This window comes from Pyrus communis, chromosome 17 (assembly GCF_041283825.1).
Source record: "Pyrus communis isolate YQ-2024b chromosome 17, ASM4128382v1, whole genome shotgun sequence".
Taxonomy (NCBI): Eukaryota; Viridiplantae; Streptophyta; class Magnoliopsida; order Rosales; family Rosaceae; genus Pyrus; species Pyrus communis.
This window is the reverse complement of record NC_142581.1, coordinates 2,090,566-2,108,017: the sequence shown is the minus strand read 5'-3', so window position 1 is coordinate 2,108,017 and position 17,452 is coordinate 2,090,566. Positions and strand designations below refer to the sequence as shown.

The 17,452-nt window shown below is 36.5% G+C and overlaps 2 protein-coding genes across 2 annotated transcripts; both read right to left on the bottom strand.

The window, feature by feature from the left end:
• Positions 1–3,269: 3,269 nt before the first annotated feature.
• On the bottom strand, positions 3,270–6,794 carry LOC137708174 (uncharacterized). Its single transcript, XM_068447183.2, has 6 exons — positions 6,282–6,794; positions 6,089–6,175; positions 5,759–5,935; positions 4,739–4,909; positions 4,416–4,628; positions 3,270–4,327 (listed from the first exon to the last, which is right to left on the bottom strand). The coding sequence occupies exons 1-6, from the start codon at positions 6,367–6,369 to the stop codon at positions 3,447–3,449; spliced, it is 1,617 nt and encodes a 538-aa protein (XP_068303284.2). The 5' UTR covers positions 6,370–6,794; the 3' UTR covers positions 3,270–3,446.
• A 1,034-nt stretch (positions 6,795–7,828) lies between these two features.
• LOC137749497 (potassium transporter 8) lies at positions 7,829–13,100 on the bottom strand. Its single transcript, XM_068489597.2, has 8 exons — positions 12,274–13,100; positions 11,672–12,161; positions 11,521–11,574; positions 9,874–10,134; positions 9,739–9,791; positions 9,535–9,658; positions 9,200–9,454; positions 7,829–9,115 (listed from the first exon to the last, which is right to left on the bottom strand). The coding sequence occupies exons 1-8, from the start codon at positions 12,310–12,312 to the stop codon at positions 8,064–8,066; spliced, it is 2,328 nt and encodes a 775-aa protein (XP_068345698.2). The 5' UTR covers positions 12,313–13,100; the 3' UTR covers positions 7,829–8,063.
• Positions 13,101–17,452: the final 4,352 nt, after the last annotated feature.

Sequence of the window (17,452 nt, the reverse complement as noted above, 5' to 3'; positions counted from 1 at the left end):
TTTTGAAAGGTGAACCAATTAAATCTTGGGTCTATTTATTTCATAGCTTTGATCCCAGCCACCAAGAGCTTATTGTTCTAGTTTGTTAACCTGTAAATTTGAGTGGTACCAATTGTATATGTAGCATTGAACTCACACCCGATTACAACATGAAACTTCTTTCTTTTCTGATTTCTGGGTGTTAACGTGAAAAATGAAATGTCCTCGTTTTTTTTTATTTCCTTCATCTTTTTCTCATTTTTGTCAAGGGAAGTAGGCTAGCCATGTTTGACTGAAGCAAACCTAATTGACATGAATTAAGCAGATTTAGTGTGTGATTTTTTCCTTGAACATCAAGTAAGCACCTCTTCTTCTTCCTTTTTTTCTGTCTTGAACATTAAGCAAATTGTTGACTTGTAGGATCAACGTCGCTTTCTATATTAATCTTCTTCATTTCAGAGAGAAAAAAAAAATCATTTTTTGAATTAATGTATTAACATATATAGATAAATAATTTTCAAATTATTTTATTTATGCATGCTTGGTCAAGTAAATCATCGATATATTCTTTAAAATTTTGTGCGTGTGTAGGAAGTTGCAAATTTTAAATTATGACTGGAACAAGTCGAATCAAACTTGACCTACTGGCAGGGAAATATCCAAAGCTGTTGAGTCGTTTGCATAAAAGTCAATGAGGTCAGTCTAATCTAATGCAAAAGCGATCAAACGTTGCCGCCTCATATATCTGATTCTACAAAGAAACTTTAGAGCTTAATTTAAAGGTCATATGGTTTTAAATTTTGGTGGTTTTTTGTACGTATAATCTTTGAAAGAAAACCTAAAAGATAGACAGTTCGAATTGTTGAAATATATTATGAAGTGAGTCCCACAAAAGTGTGTCAAAAGTTGTGTAAAAAATGGTGTCACAGACCAGTTCCAATATATATATAAAGTATTATTGACATTTCAAATATCTAATTGTGTATTTTTCATAAAGATATTTTTCTTTCAAAATATAAAATTAAAATTTTAAAGTATCAATAACAATTCTAAAAAAAATACATAAATTACTTCTTTATGTTTGCATTCTCTTGCTGAATCGGTCAACTGCTATATGATAAACAGTTTTAACTATTTATTTGTTTATTTGTATATAATATAAACAATTATATAAAACATGGTTGAATGAGAACAATTATGTAATACATGTTTGAATGAGCTGCAAGTCACATATATACATCAAAGAAACCCTAGTATTAATCAAACAACATATTGGAGCACTTAACTAGCTCCTTAATTAACTAGAACTAATACTTGAAGTTAACTAGCCAGAGTTGTATCTGTGACAAGTCAAAATACTTAATGCATGTATGACATTTCAAGCATATATATATATATATATATATATATATATGGAGACGGATTTGCGTGTTACTACTTTTTTTACATAATTTTGGACACACGTTTTTGTGAAACTTACTTTGTAATGTATTTTAACGATCCGAATCGTTTCTCTTTTAGGTTTTTCCTCAAATATCATGCCAACCAAAAATCACCAAAATCTAAAATCATATTGACCATTGGATTAAGGGTTTACGTTTTTTTTGTATAATTGTATTCGTTCATTTTCTTCACTATAAATAAATGTCGTAATGATTTTACATTTATCTAATTTTTTGCAGGATTATTTGATATTCTAAATTATAAACGTTTTGGATCATTAAAATTGGAGTCAGCTCTACAGAAATTGTGACAAAATTTGTGCAAAAAAAGTGATCGATATAGGGGCATGATGGCTATTGGTCAAACCGAGAAAAAATTGGACGACTGATTGAATAGGTCACTGGGTACAAATTATACAAATTATACTATACCCAGCTAGAAAGTCAGTCCTATTTTTCCATTTAATTTCCTCTTCAAGACTTTGAATCTTTCTCCGTTAGGTTTTCAGTTTCATCCATGTTTCCTCACATGAAACCACTTCTCATACGCGTTTGTATGGGCACTAAAATTCAAACTAATATTTTCCTCCATTTTTTAGTCAAACAAAACAAGCTTACCATATTTCTCTTATAAATACCAAACCCTCCTTCACAAATTTTTATAACTTCAAAACAAAATCATTCGACTCATTAGCACTAGTGACTCAAATATTCTCCAGAAATCATGGCCAGAGAAATCATTAGCCGCCACCGTTTCGTTGTTGCCCTACTTGTGGTGAGCTTCATTTTGCTCTCTGCCGCAGTCGAAGCCCGTCCTCTTGACGTGCATGGTTCTCCCGTTCATCACCAGATTCATCATCACAGTCACAGCCACCCGGTGCACCACAATCCAAGGAAGGCCGCCGGTCAGAGCGGAGGCGGCGTTGGTAATTACTTTGCCGATGTTCTTTCCCTCTGGGGAATCAAGAATTCTGGTCCAAGCCCCGGCGCAGGCCATTAATATTCCATGCAAAACAAACGAAGGTGTGCTAGCTCCTAGTCCTAGCTAGCTACTCTAGTCTTCAGGGTTCAAATGCAGCAGAGCTAGCTGATAGTGTTATACGATATTGTGGTAGTGATCAGAAAATAAGAAACTGTTTGAATTCCTAGTTCAGGTGATCATGATCTAGGAGGAACAAGGAAGTCAATTATACTTGTGTAAAAAAGTTACATTCTTTAATTAATTCATCGTTCTAGTAGAGAGTTACATGTCTTCGAATTTACATACTACGAGCATCTCCAATGAAAAATATAAATTGTCTTGAAATGGTCAATTTAAAACCTATGAACCAATTTTCACCTCCAGTGGGCTGGAATTTGGGAATGATAAATATCCAACCCCACGGAAAATGGAAAAAAAAAAAAAAAAAAAAAAGCCGATATTTGCCTCTCTTTTTTTCAATATCGTTAACTGAACCTAGCTTGACAAAAAATTTAAATGGTTTATCAAACAGATGCTTCATATTTAAATTTTATTTTTGTTTTGATAAGTTGAGGTTATTACGATGTAGTGGTATTCTTTTTTACTGGTAAATAAGAGATCTTAAGGCTATATTATTGCTAGTCTATTATGAGGCTAAGTCCATTTCCTTCTCTTTAGTATAGATAATATCGATTGTTAAAAAAAATAAATGTTGGAACACAAATTTATTATTTTTCATTTAAAAAGAGAGCTTTGTTAAGAAATCTTAATACAAGATGGCCCATATGGTATAAGCTAAGAATTATATTTTATGGGCCTGTTTGTCAACAAGATTTCGTGATCCATGGCTGTAAACCACACCCGAATTACCCACTGCGGCTTAGGTCTGCAAATCAAAACCACTTTGATTCTTTGGATCTCTAGACAGAGAAAAATACACACCTAATCAGAGCTATAAAACTTGCACATTTCCTTGATGACAACTCTGGAAAAGCAAACATTTCCTTGAGAAAATAAGAAATACAACATAAGGGATGATATTCTTGTGTTTTTTGATGGGATAATCAGTAACCAGAGGAATTATAACCCACATAATTGAAACGCTGTCGAATGTTGTGGTGGTTATACCTAGAATCTCCATAGTCTACTGACTTTATCACCACAGCTTCACGCCGTCCATCCTGTTCTTGAACCGCCCCAAACACAATCTCATTTGTCTCGCTGCTCTTCTCGTAGTATGTATTTGGGTTTGTTGAGTAATGCCTGTGATGCTGCTGCTGTTGCTGATGCTGCTGCATCTGCATTTGCATCTGCATATGGTGTCGTTGCTGCTGCTGCAGCTGAATCTGAAGTTGTTGCTGTTGTTGTTGTTGTTGTTGTTGGTGTTGATATTGCTGTTGATGTTGCTGATATTCGCCCTCCCATGAATTATAGTAGGCTTGACTTTGCTTCGAACGGCGAGGCTTCTCTAGGTCTTTGGTCATGTATGGATAGGTTTTATTCGGGGTTGGGGATCTGGTTTCTATTGATGGAGGCTCGTCTTCGTCTGGAATAACATAGCTGTCTTGCACGGGCCAAGCATTTGAATGTTCATTAGTTTGATGATACTGCTGCTGTATGTGAAATTGTCGGGGCTTACTTCTAAAGCCCGTAAATACTCCCCCAAAGATTTCAGCCACAGACGAGCCAGTGTTGAGAACGATCTTTCCTAGTGAACCAAAGAAGCCGTCATCCAGTTTCTCGGGTTCATCTTCATTTGGAATTAAAGGGGGCCTGACGGATTTTGGAGGCATCTGATATGGTGCTACTGTTGCAGCCCTATGTATAGGAGTTCTTTGGTCCTGTAAATAACTTGCATCATTTGACGAAAACATTGCTTGCACCCTACGCTGCAGCAATGCCAGCATGTAACCAAAGAATGCAGCTGCCATCAGCATTGCTATTCCTGCAATGATGGAGAACATATTTTAAAGATCAGCATCACCTAAAAGCAAATTACAGTGTTGAAAGTCCAAACTGTTTTAGTTACATACCTAAACCGAAAGTTCCATCGTAGCGGTCATTACAGTCATCATAGTGGAGTTGGATCTCCCGAATCGCCTGGTTTCCTCTGTCTATGACCAAAAGAGAGCAGCTGCTGCCTACGTATACCACATCAAAATCAGTAGAAAACTTTGCGTCTTCACTTGGACCATCAACATGACCACCTCCTCTGCTCCATTGTCCACCAGCAATAGTCGTAACCCCTATACAAAGGTGAAATAAGTGTTTTGTGCCATTACATTTGACACAACAATTACAGAAGAAAGTGGTGATTCCTTAACCACTATGATGCCTTAAACATCCAAAGACTTACCGGCATCACTTATCTTCCTGATAGCCATATTCATTGTGTCTGCGATATAAATATTTCCTCTATCATCCAGAGTCAGCCCTTTTGGGTGGTTCATTCTTGCTTCTCTTGGCCTCCCGTCCACATGCCCAGAGTACCCCTCAGGTGATCCAGAAATCAGCTTGGGTCGGCTATCTGCAAACCATCATTCATTCAGCATATGAAAGAATGATAGGTTCTACCAAAATAAATAAAACAGATAGCAAGCAAGCATTAAACCAGGAACTGTACTGAAACTACTTCTATAACGAAAGAGATAGTTTGAAGACTATATTTGCATATTTCATTGATAATAAATAAAGTAAATCTCAAGGTTTATCTTCTCTTTCTTTAGATGGTTTTGATGATTGATTATACTCGAATGCAAATAAAGCTGAAATTACGAAAGAAAAAAGTGAAATCGCGAATCATTAACCGATAAACAACAAAGATTTTATTTTGAAGGAGCTTAAAGGTATAACATGAAGTATAACAAACCCAAGTTTCCCACGTTAAAGTACACAAAGTAGTTAAATCTAGCTTAGGTTAAAAAAAGAAGTTTAAGATGAGTAAACAAGAAGTTAAACTGGTGATTAGAGAATCCTGGTCACAAACCAAAAGAAAAAGAAAGTAAATCTCCAAAAAGATAGCACTTGATTATCCAGAAAGTAGAGTCTTCCACTAAACAAAAGCACATAAAAGCAGCAACAGTACTTTTTATAAATGAATGGAATTTGGCAAGAGTAGAAGAAAAGAAAGGAATCAGAAAAACAATGCTAATGTCTTGCGCATCAACCCGAATACAAAGTTTTAACTGTTAGGGTGAACTGACATGGGCGAAGCCACATTGCCTAGTATGCACCCGAGTTTGAATCTCCCTCCCGCAGTTTAGATTAGTTTAGGGTGAACTAGAATTGAGTCCCTGGATATATGTTGATAAAACAAGCAACAAGAGCAGTGATATGATGGTATAATTCGAGAAATAAGGCAGCGAAAGCGGCTTACATCGAGACAGTGGCATTGAGATCTTGTAGATGTTACTATTTTCGGAGTCCAAAACCAGAAGCTCTCCACTTGGGGACACTTCAACCGAGTGTGGTTCAATTCCGAGCTTACTTCCATCAAACACCGTATCCACGGTGTATCCACCCTCAAATTTCATCATCGAACGGCTGGAAACAGCTGAAAAATTGAACCCCATCAACCTCATAAACCTCACCATTTCAAGGAACACTCTCTAATTACCAAACTAACAACCAAAGAAGCACTCTCTAATTACCACATCAACAACCATAAAAATACGAAAATTTGGTAAATCTGAGTTGGGAAAAATACCTGAACTGGTTTTTGTGGTGGATTTCAGTGACCAGAGCCATTTGACAAGAGCAGAAATCACATTGGTGACAATCCCAGTTACAATTTCTGCATATACATACACATATACATATACGCGAAATTACAAGATTACCAATTGAAGCAAAGCCAAATTTGAAGCAGAATGGGGGATAAAGATGGAAACTTCACTCACTTGCAGGAGGTGAGGCAGCTACTCCTGATGAGAAATCCCCAGAGAGCAGAAGAAAAATCAGAAGCAATGCAACCCAATTCCTCACCATTGATGTTGGTTTTGTTGATCAGAGCTCTAAGAGCAGAAGAATACTCACTCACTCACTCACAAGCTCTGAGCTTGTAGTAACCCCACTTAAGTAGGAGACCCCACAGACAGTGTTCTGCCACTTTTTCTACAAATTACTCAGTGAGAATGAATCTTTCTATAGAGAGAGAGAGAGGAGAGAGAAAGAAGGTAAAAGAGACAAAGTGGGTATGGTGAATTTGGAAGGTTTGGTGATACTGAATTTTGAACACAATGGAGTTCAGTGTTAAGGAAAGGAAAAGGTAAAGGCAAAGGGGAGAGAGAGAGAGAGAGGGGTCTCACTGCTAGTGCAATGAAAGCAAGAGGAGGGAATCATATGCTCTGTCTTTACTTTTTTCAGTCTTAAATTTGTGCTAACCAATCCGTTGTTAATTAATTACAGTGGGTGCTCACTTCTTTAGGAGGGCAACTTATTTTATTTCACGGCATCTCTAGTCAATAACGCATTATATCATTAAGTTTTTTTACATGACATTGCGTGATTGGATTAGAGTACCTCTGTTCTAGTCTCCAGGGGTAATAATGTCATTTCGTCGTAAGGGTGTGGTTGTTCATGGGATCATCAGCTGATATTGTGCAGTGTTGGAGCATCCACAGAAATTGGAGTGACGAAACTTGTACAAGAAAACAACTTACAACTCTCCAACTTCAATTATTTGTTCTTCATTTGATGCTTTTGTTTAATGCTGTCTTTTTGTTTCTTCACCCTCATCTCACATGTGCTTAGATCTCATGTGTCATATGCTAACAAACCAAAGTGGTCGTGACAATATTTTTTAACCTTCTTTGAATCTTTGTTTTTCTTTCATTGGTCAACAAAATCATATTTTTTCTTTCTTCCTTCTCTTAAAGAGAAACAAAATGTCATTGTAGCAGTTATCGAAACTCAATCACGTACTATCATGCTAGTAAGTTAAAACACATAACATAACTGATTTTAAATATCCGCTTGACATCTCAGTGTAAATAAACCTCTCTCATGTCCTTCTGAGGTTTCTTTTGGAGTAGGGCTTTCAACATTCATGATTGTGGTCCATAATTAGCAAAGACTCCCATTCCATCATTATCACATTTATTTTTGCAAGGTCAGTGTTATTTACGCACTCATTTTTACCTCTCACACCCTTGTCAAGTTTTAGCATAGATCTTCAAATCCGATTGAATGACCAGAGATTGAAAGATGTGTGTAAAAATGAGTGGATAACACTACCCTATCTTTCTAGTATCTAATGATGAAAGTAGTTTACCACTTTAGATGAAACAATGAATTGCAAACATGGACGTCGAAAAATTAGTTAGAACAATGCACTCTCCTCTCTATGCTTGAGAATCCTCTACAGCTTTAGATTAGAATATCGCTCGAAAAAAATACTGAATTTGATCTAGAACAATGTGCTAAAACTTTACAAACTGAACCCAACTAAAAAGCCCAAAACCCAAGTCTCTTATTGATGTTGGCACATATGTACTGCTGGGAAAAGCATGCTCAGAAGTCAGTACCACCAGAAGCACTTTGCATTATTGCCTAAGAGCTATACAAGTTTTTACAGTGCAAAGGGCAGCATAAAATATGACTGCAACAGCAAAAATATGAAGAAAAATAAAACAAACCCAAAGAAAAACATTTGATTACAAAGTTGTACCGTATACGCAGAATTATACGTGGTAGACCATCCCAACCTCTAGAGTAGATACATGAGGAATGCTCAAAGCATAACTCGGCCCTCGAAAATTCCTCCTCAAGAAATCGTACCCGAAATTGATCACTATTTTCTTCATAAAACTTGATCCTCTCTTCGCCTTCACGTAAGAGTGGCCTAATATAAATGCCATTCCTGCCTCCCTTGCTTCCATCAGTTCCTGCAGCTCCCCTACTGCTTCCCTGTCGATTCGTGGGGTTTCTGGAACAACGAACCTCACTCTCTTCTTTACCTTTTCGGTAGGCCCTATCTCCTGCAACTCTGAGGTGCTTGCTATTTCGGAGGAATCCGGTTCATCTACAGACAATCTTATGCCGTCTAAATTTGATGATGACGTCCCAACAACTGTCATTTTCTCATCATCTTCCAATTTTACTAGACTCAGATTGCATTCTGGTCTCTCTGACCGAATGAACTCTGCAATACTACAAATCAGATCTCTTTCGAATTCCATGTCATCCTTGTGAACATCACGGTAACCATAGCGTGCTATGCATCTATATAGCCGGTATTCCTTTGGACCAACTCTTCCCACTAAGAATCTTTCCTCGGGTCTGACATGTGGGACTGGGACGGATTTGATGCAGAGGAAAACTACAACCTGATGGAAAGCAGGGAGGTTGGTAACAAAGTGAGAGAAAATAGCCGGGATCCCAGAGACGAGCTCAGTGTGTATAAGGCCAATCCCCCGGACTCGAACAATCCCTAGAGTAGGACCTAAATTGAGGAGCCAGTTGATGGAGACTTTATTTTGGACGTCAAACTCATATTTCTTGAAGGTGCCGTAGTGCCAAACATACATAACCATTAAGAAGATGAATGAAAGAGCAATCGGGACCCAAGCCCCTTCACGAAACTTCATGAGCGATGCTGAGAAGTAGAGTGCCTCAAGGGAGCCGAAGAATAATATAAAGCAAATTGCCCAGAAGAGGCTTTTGTGCCAGCACAAGACTATGACTAGAGACATAAGGCAGGTAGTTACCAGCATGACGGTTATAACAGCCAAACCTATATGAAGGTAAGACATAAATACATTATACAAAAGCTAACACACACGAACGAGCCAAAATATTAGGTTGAAGTGGACGGTACCTGATGCATTTCCCATGGCCTTTGTGTCTCTAAAACCAATGGTAACAGCCAAGCATAGAAACATCAAAGTCCAGTTAATCTCGGGGATGTAAATTTGACCGTGTATTTTCGAAGACGTGTGGACAATTTTGACCCTCGGAAAGCAACCCAAGGCAGAACATTGTTTGATTATCGAGAAAGTTCCAGTTATGATTGCTTGACTTCCCACCACCGCAGCAAGTATGGCTATTGCCAAGACAGGCCATCTTAATTTCTCTGAGACAAGGAGAGAATCCTAATTAGCTTAATCTCAAATTTTACAGTCACAACTACTACAAGTATGGCTAGACACCTACCAGGAACTGATTCATAAAATCCAATTCGATAATCACTTTCTATGATATGATGCTTAGAAAGGTATGCAGCTTGTCCCATGTATGCTAGAATCAAGGACGGATACACCACAAACGTGAAAGCAATCTGCAAGGTGAATGTGACAGACTACTTAGTAGAGATGAAAATCTCCATTCGACAAATATAGCTTTATTCAGTTTGGATACCTTGATTGACGTCTGTGAAAAGTGTCCAAGATCAGCAAACATAGCTTCCGAGCCTTCAAAAGATAAACAAGATAATGTCAGAGAAGGTAGAAATAAGCATCCATGAAAAGATGATTCACTAACATACTCTTGTACCTGTCATGCACAGCAGTATACCGCCCAAGGACATCCAACCTCCTTTTCGAGTCTTCTTAAAAAATTTGTACATGTAGTATGGAGAGAGTGCCTGATAAACATGGGGATTCCAGTAAATGATGTTGTATACACCAATGGAACTGATGCACAAAAGCCATGTGATCACAACTGGTGCAAACAAGAACCCTACTCGGTGAGTCCCGTAATGTTGAAGGGCAAACAGAAATATGAGGATGACACAAGCAACAGGGACTTCAACATCTGCAGAAGCAAGATACAATAAGGAATTACAATAAGCAGATAAATGATAATCAATATGTAGGTAAACTATCTGGTTGCTAATCGAGATAGTAGGAATGTGCATAAAGCAGTATGAAGATACGAGGCAGGAAAAATAACGAGAATAGTAAATTCTTATTGTATTATATCTTAACATGCATATGCTAAAAGGGAGATGCAACATCAGCTTTGAGCTTTGAATTGCTGTTTCAAACATCACAAGCTAAGGCTACACTATTTGATTAAATGACTGCTCAAAGTCCAATTGACAATTTTCTGTTAGCAAGCACAAGAGAATTAAAGTCGGCAGGATCACCGACAAAAGAGGTTAAACAATGCTAATTGTTAGAAAAACACACAAATGTACAGTGTGACTGGTATAAGGTGATAATATAACTAGAACAGTAGAGGCACTTGAAAATATAATGATAAGATGGTGACTTCATTCTGGTTAATCAAATGTTTTAGCCAGCAGCAAGTGGGTCAAGGCTCGATCACAAAGTCGCACTTATGCATGCCTGATCAGAGGACTCAGGTCATAATTTATAATCTAATCGAAAAGTCATCCTAAATTAATCACCCTTCTTCTTCATCTTATAGCTACATTACATCTTTTTACTTTATAAAAGACAAGACTTTTTACTCTCATGAAAATTAAACTTTGTCTCCTAAAAACAAATTTAACCAAATGTTGACTGAAAAAAGAACAGACAAAACTAACCGGGTGTTGCACTAATCATTCAAATTATTTTTTATTAGCTTGATGGTGATCTGACTTTACTTAAAGCAGGCTAATTTGTCTTAATTTTTGTAGGGGTCCCCGCGATAATGTTTTCATTTTTCTAAAATTTGGTATTGCCTGCTTGTCACTAACTTCACGTCTATGCAATAGAAACCAAGAAAAAGCTTCTGAAATCTAGAGCAACCGCTATTTTGGATTAGCATGTGCTAAAAGTTAGATTTAGATTCCAAACCATGATTTGCGTATGTTAAAAGTCTCTTTGCAGATATATTCAGTACAGATGCAAAGAAATTCTGTGAACCAACGAGCCAAAACATCTTATCACTAAGCAGCTTCACTTTTTTAGAATTCTCTTAGCCGTGTTAGCGATCCTAATCCTGATTAACTACTCAACAATATCATTTTCTAAGTTCTTCTGCATCGATCATGAAGTTATGTTTCCGCTGTGCATATTTTAATATCCAACATTTCTATTAGCTGCTCCTAAATTAGAATTCGAAAGTTATATTCTATCCGGATAAAGAAGAATGCAGAGAACATCAACCACCCTTAAATTCAATCTTCTCCTAAAACAATGTAAATGATTTGCAGGATCAAATTAAAAGCTCCAGCGACGAATAACTTACAACGATGCTGCTCTTTCGACATGGAGAGCTCCAACCCCGAAACCGCGGAAAACACTGCACCCACAAGAAGCAAATTCTCATCATTCAAATCCCAATTTCCATATTTAAAACCCAAAAACTAATATCATCATATATATAACCTCAAAAGTACCAGAAATTGCTGGTGTGAGCACCCCATCACCAATAACCATACAAGTTCCAATCAAAGCCAGAACAAGCAGCACCTTTTGCAGCGCCTTATGCTTCTCCAATGTCGATTTCAAACTCGACCCGAAAGCGCTGTTCGCTGTCGGAACAACCCCATCTTTTGTGTACTCCGACAGCTCCTCATCCGCCAGCTGGCAATTGGGCAAGGAGCTCACCCGGGCGTGCCGGGAAAGCAGAGAATACAGAGCAAAAGTCCCACCTTCGCCATTGTCGTCGGCTCTAAGCACAATAAACACATATTTCACTAATGGAATCAGCGTCAGCGTCCAGAACACAAACGAGAGAACCCCAAAAATCTCCTCATTGGTTTCTGAGTGGTGAATGTCTTCTGCAAAAGTGCTTTTGTAGACATAGAGAGGAGAAGTGCTTAAATCTCCATAAACTACTCCCAGGCTCTGGTAAGCCAGAGTTAACACCGTCTTCCATGAATCCTTCTGCAACAATTAAGCAAAAGCAGAAGCACAAGAAGCGATTATCAGAAAAGCTGAGAATTTGAATTGGGGTAGTGAAATACTCACACTGCCTACACTCTGCCAAACGTATTACCTTGATTGGATGGCTGCGGATCACACCCTCCAGATCCATGACTGGCACTCAACTCTAGAAATTATACAAAACCCATTCTTTCAAGGAAAATAAAGAAACCCCAGGTGGATTAACACCCTCCCCACTTCACCCAAGTAGAGAGTACAAAGAATTTTGACAGAAAAAACGGTAAAGATTGGATTTTTATCTGTTTTCTTGTAGAACTAGTAGTAGTTTAAAACCAATGCAAACAAATAAACAAAAAACAAAATACCAGAAAAAATAATATAGAGAATGGTAGGGTGGTTGGGAACAAGGAATTGGAGCTGCAGAATAGAACATGGAGGTGGGAGGTTTTAGAGAGAGAAAGAGAGGAGGAGAGAGAGAAAATGGGTCCTAATTTCTTTATATTTTGTGAAAACAAATGGTAGGTTTGAGTTTGGTTTTCTCTTTCAGCCAAAAAGCTCTTTTGTTCTAGAGAGATGCAGAGGTGGAACTTTCTGAGGAGGTCATCGTCTCCACTTGGCTGTATCTGAGAGAGAAGAAGATACTGGAAGTGGGGGAAAAGTAGTGATCTGTAAACAAGCATGCACTCGCTGAAAAATTCTTTAACACTTGACACTCATCTCGGAACCAATTTATAGTCTGACACAGCAATTAAACTGCAACCCATCAACTGTAAGACTGCAAGCTCCTCACTTGTCAGTGAATCATTGGTGTTTGCCTGGAACCCAAATAGGAGTTGGAAAATTTTTTTTTTCTCTCTTTTTTTTATTTCCTTTATTTAAAGGATTAAATCACGTTAATGTTTTATGTTAATTTTTTATTTAAAAAAAAAAAAACAAAATAAAGAATATGAGAAGAGAAGAGAAGATGGAAAGAGAAAGGAAGAAAATCCTACAAATATCTAGAGTGGCATTTTTGCAGTTTCATGGTATTTGATGGGGGAAAGTGTAATTTAAAGAATTGAATAAGTTAAGAACTAAAAGGGCAAAATCTTTTTGTTTTGTTGTTCTAGTGTCCACAGGATTTTGCAGAAATATAATACAGTGGATGGGGTGTGTTTTGCGTGTTAATATTATATTTTGGAGTTATTAGACGAAAATGGTGGTCATTTATTTTGGAAATTGACAAACTAATTAAACAATAAATTGTTTTGTTTTTGGTAACTCATGTTTGCTCTAATTATTAGACTAGTAGCCTACCACCACCTACTTGGAGGATTCTAAACCCTAGCACACGGGCAAAATACATCTCCTATATTTCTTTAGGATAAAAATATAATGCAGATATATTTATTCACCTTGTCACCTCTGTGATCCAAACGTATAACCTTGTCCCTCTACCCCGCTCTTGGTTATGTCATTACCAATCACGAGTAAATCTTGAGCCGGCCGCCAAGCCCTTTCTGTTTACAAAGAAATAAAGAAAAAGAATTGAGTTACCAATAACGCATTTTTATAGATGCTAAATAATTTGCGTGATGAGAAATATAAGAATAAAAAATACTGTTACATTATCAGAGATGGAAGAAGAATAAATATCGTTGGGATAGCCAAGAATCTCTCCACCTACTCTTTATAAATAACTTGAGAAGTGTGTTTAAAGAAAGCTAGCTTTTCTTTATGCCTCAATCCATAATCTTTGAAGGAATAAATTCAAACGGTGTGCTGTTGAAAGACAATGAAGTTCGACTCACCATTTGCATGGAGAAAATTTTGAATGCAACCCGATTATTTCAGGTTAGGTGCTGAAGATATTATCGTTATGCGTAAGATCTGCCTACCATACACAATTTTCTCTTCAAGGGGACGATTGCATAGGTCTTGGTTTTCCTAGCCAAAATTCTGATCTTTCACTAGCTAAAGTGAAGTCGCTTTAAGATACCAGAGATGAGTGGTTAGACCGGAGAAAAATATGCTTAGCAGCCCTAAAAGATTAGCAGCATCTAGAACTAAATATGTGCTTTTATTACTATAAACTATAAAGCAAGTCACACCTTCTGTCTAAGCAATCCTGCAAGAAAAAGATACTTCCTTTGCTGAGTTTCTAATACAACTTCTTGTAATGCAAGGAACAGACAGAGAGAAGATGAGAGAAAGGATTTAGAATTTGAGTTCTGCAAGTAAATTAAACTCCAACCAATTAAATCATATTTGAGTGAGCTACTATTTCACACAAAAATTGTGACAAAGAAAAACGTCCTCAGAGTTCAAATCCGAGTTGAGATCCTTTATGGATTTCTGTATTCGGTGCAGTTGAGCTCAAAAATCTGGATCGTTCAATTTAAATCATGTAGTCCTGATTAGTCCATTGTATTAGCCCACCTCACAAAAAACGAAGTCTTCGAACGATTCAGATCTATCTCTTGAACAACCCAAGTTTCTTAATCTAGCTACCTTAAACACAGCAATTTAGAGAGAATCTCAATGCTTCGAATCCTACCAGAAAATTTGGTGAAAGTGCAGCACTTATATGCATGATGCATGGATGGACCCCATTCCCCCAATGCCCTAAATGCGTTGTTCTTGCTTACATGAAACTGAAAGTGCTCAAATTAGGTCGAGGACCCCATGGAATCCTTTATAGTGCTTACATACATATACATGCAGACAAACCTTGACCCACCTATAATTTTAAACAAGTCATTAATCATCCACATCATATATAGGGCTGGTTTGGTATTGCTGTGCTTTGAAAAAAAGATGCTTCTGCTGTGAAATAAAGCAGCAGAGTGTTTGGTAAACTTTTTTGTAAAAGTGCTTTTGAAAAAAAGAAAAAGCAGTATTAGAGTGTTTGGTAAACTTTTATGTAAAACAGATGTGAAAAAAAGCCGGTTTTTCAAAGCTGGGTTTTGCAGCTTCTTTTTTTTGGCTTTTTTTCATCCAAAACTGTGAAAAAAAGCTGAAGCTGAGTGTTTACCAAACACAAAAACAGTTCCCAGCTTTTTTTGATAGCAGCTTTTTTCAGAATCACCTCAGTACCAAATCAGGTCATAGTAAATGGCCAACTAACTCCCAGCGTGCATGTATGGATGCAGCCAAATTAGTTAAGGCGGTGTGTCTATACCTCAACTTAACTTCGAATCTCTCTTATCATAAGTTAGAATAAATTAAATTATCGTTTGAATTAAAAAACAAAAAGAAACTTGGCAAATGATCGAAAATTAAATGTCAATTGTTGAATGAATCATAATCCATGACATACTAAAAATATGGATAATTTGAGTAATTGAGATTTGAAGAATATCATTTCGGTCAATTTTTCAAAGCAAAAAACAAAACCCTAACTAGCTTAACCAGAGCTAATCAAATTATAAAAAAATAAAAAACTATTAATTGATTGTTCCAATATCCTGAGTTGGAACAACCGAATTTGACTCAATGGAAATGATGACTGAATGAATCACAGAAAAAGATTATAATAATTAAGAGAGGACGACCCAAGATTAATTAGATAAGAAGATATGAGATAAAGTTGTATGATTGGGAAGGAAGGCATGCACATCAAGCTAGCTGAATGTGGAGAGGATGAAGACAACCGTGCACGTATGATTGAAGCAGTACGTAGTAGATGCCAAGGAGGAAAGAAGGGCTAGCAAAAGCATGCAAATCCAATTTGGTGTCACATTAATATTAACTTTCTTTTTCGAGTGGTCACCACAACTTTTTCTTTCCTGTTGCTTCAACTTTTGGATTTTCGAATCTAAATGGGGATATTTGACATCAATTAGTTGGATCCCATTACCTTTGAGTGATCGATCAATTCTTCACTTATCACTTGAGCTGTCCCAAAATAATATCCAACTGTCGTTCTCCCATTTGCTATTAAACTGCAGAAAAGAGACATTTATGCTTGTGAAAATAATATTCTCTTTAAGGTAGTGCTAATCATGCGCTTATTTTTGAATAAGATGAATGGATGAAGATTAGTGATAAAAAATTAACAAGGATGTATGAGAGGTAAAAATGGATGGATGAATATCACTTTCCTTTCTTTATATGGAACAACTAACAGATCAAATAATAAATGACATATGCATCAGTAAAGAAAAAAATGGTAGTGTTATTCACATACTCCTTTATACCTTCCACACACACCACTTAATTTTCGGCTGATCGAATGAATTGAAGAGAATCAAATGACATAAATTAACAGGCGGTGTGTGGAAGTAAAAATAGGTGTGTAAATAGCACCACCCAAAAAATAAGGTTTTGAGGATTTTGAAGTTAGCGCCAAGCGTTGATGACAAAGGACAGAATTGGAGTTATTTCAGATGCGAGAAATTTAAAACAATGAAGCCCATTTAATTTAGAAAAGTAATTGGAGAATTTGTAATTCACAGATTAAAATATTATTTGATGCTATCATATTTGAAAGTAGATGTTTTGAACTTTTCAAGTTGTTCGATTAACATTACTTAAGTTTGACATGTCAATTCTAGACCTAATGTGTTTAATTCATGTTTACTGTTTTACGGTCTTTTTGTTATTTGTTTAATATATTTCCTATTCGGAGATAGGGTTTGTTAAGACTACTTAAACAACATTTAGGATTGTACTTTATCATCTTAACATATTATTCAATTAAAAATTGAGAGTGTCTTTCAAATTTCTGGAGTTTCAAAATTCTTCAAGATGACCGTTCATGATCCTTTTGACCTAATTATTTCTACCGTGTCAAACTTAAATTCATATTACACCTTTCGAAGAGAATGGCCAAACGACTAAGATTTTGCACTGATGCCTTTTGGCCAAATAGTTGCATGTCTGTTTACACCAGAAGAGATTGTACTCGTACCAGGATCTCATATTATACAATAAAATTTTAGACTTTTTTTCACTGTTCCTCTTTTAGAGCTTAAATGGTCTTACTATCTTTATTATTTTCACCCCTTTACTTTTCAACATAAATTCTCACATTTCGTCGCTATTAAAATTAAATATTTAAAAAATAATGATACTAAGAATACTAAGCTTTTAAATTAAATTTACAAATCAAATGATGTGTCATCAATAAGAAATAAGTATGCTAATCAACATTTAAGTGATAATATAATTATCAATAACCACATTATTTGGTTTACCAAATTAGGTTTAAAAATTTGACTTCCCTAGTATTACCATTACCCTTTTTAAAATTTTATGCGCTCAGATGTGTATACACATTAAGCACTAATAGATAATCTGGATCTTTTACT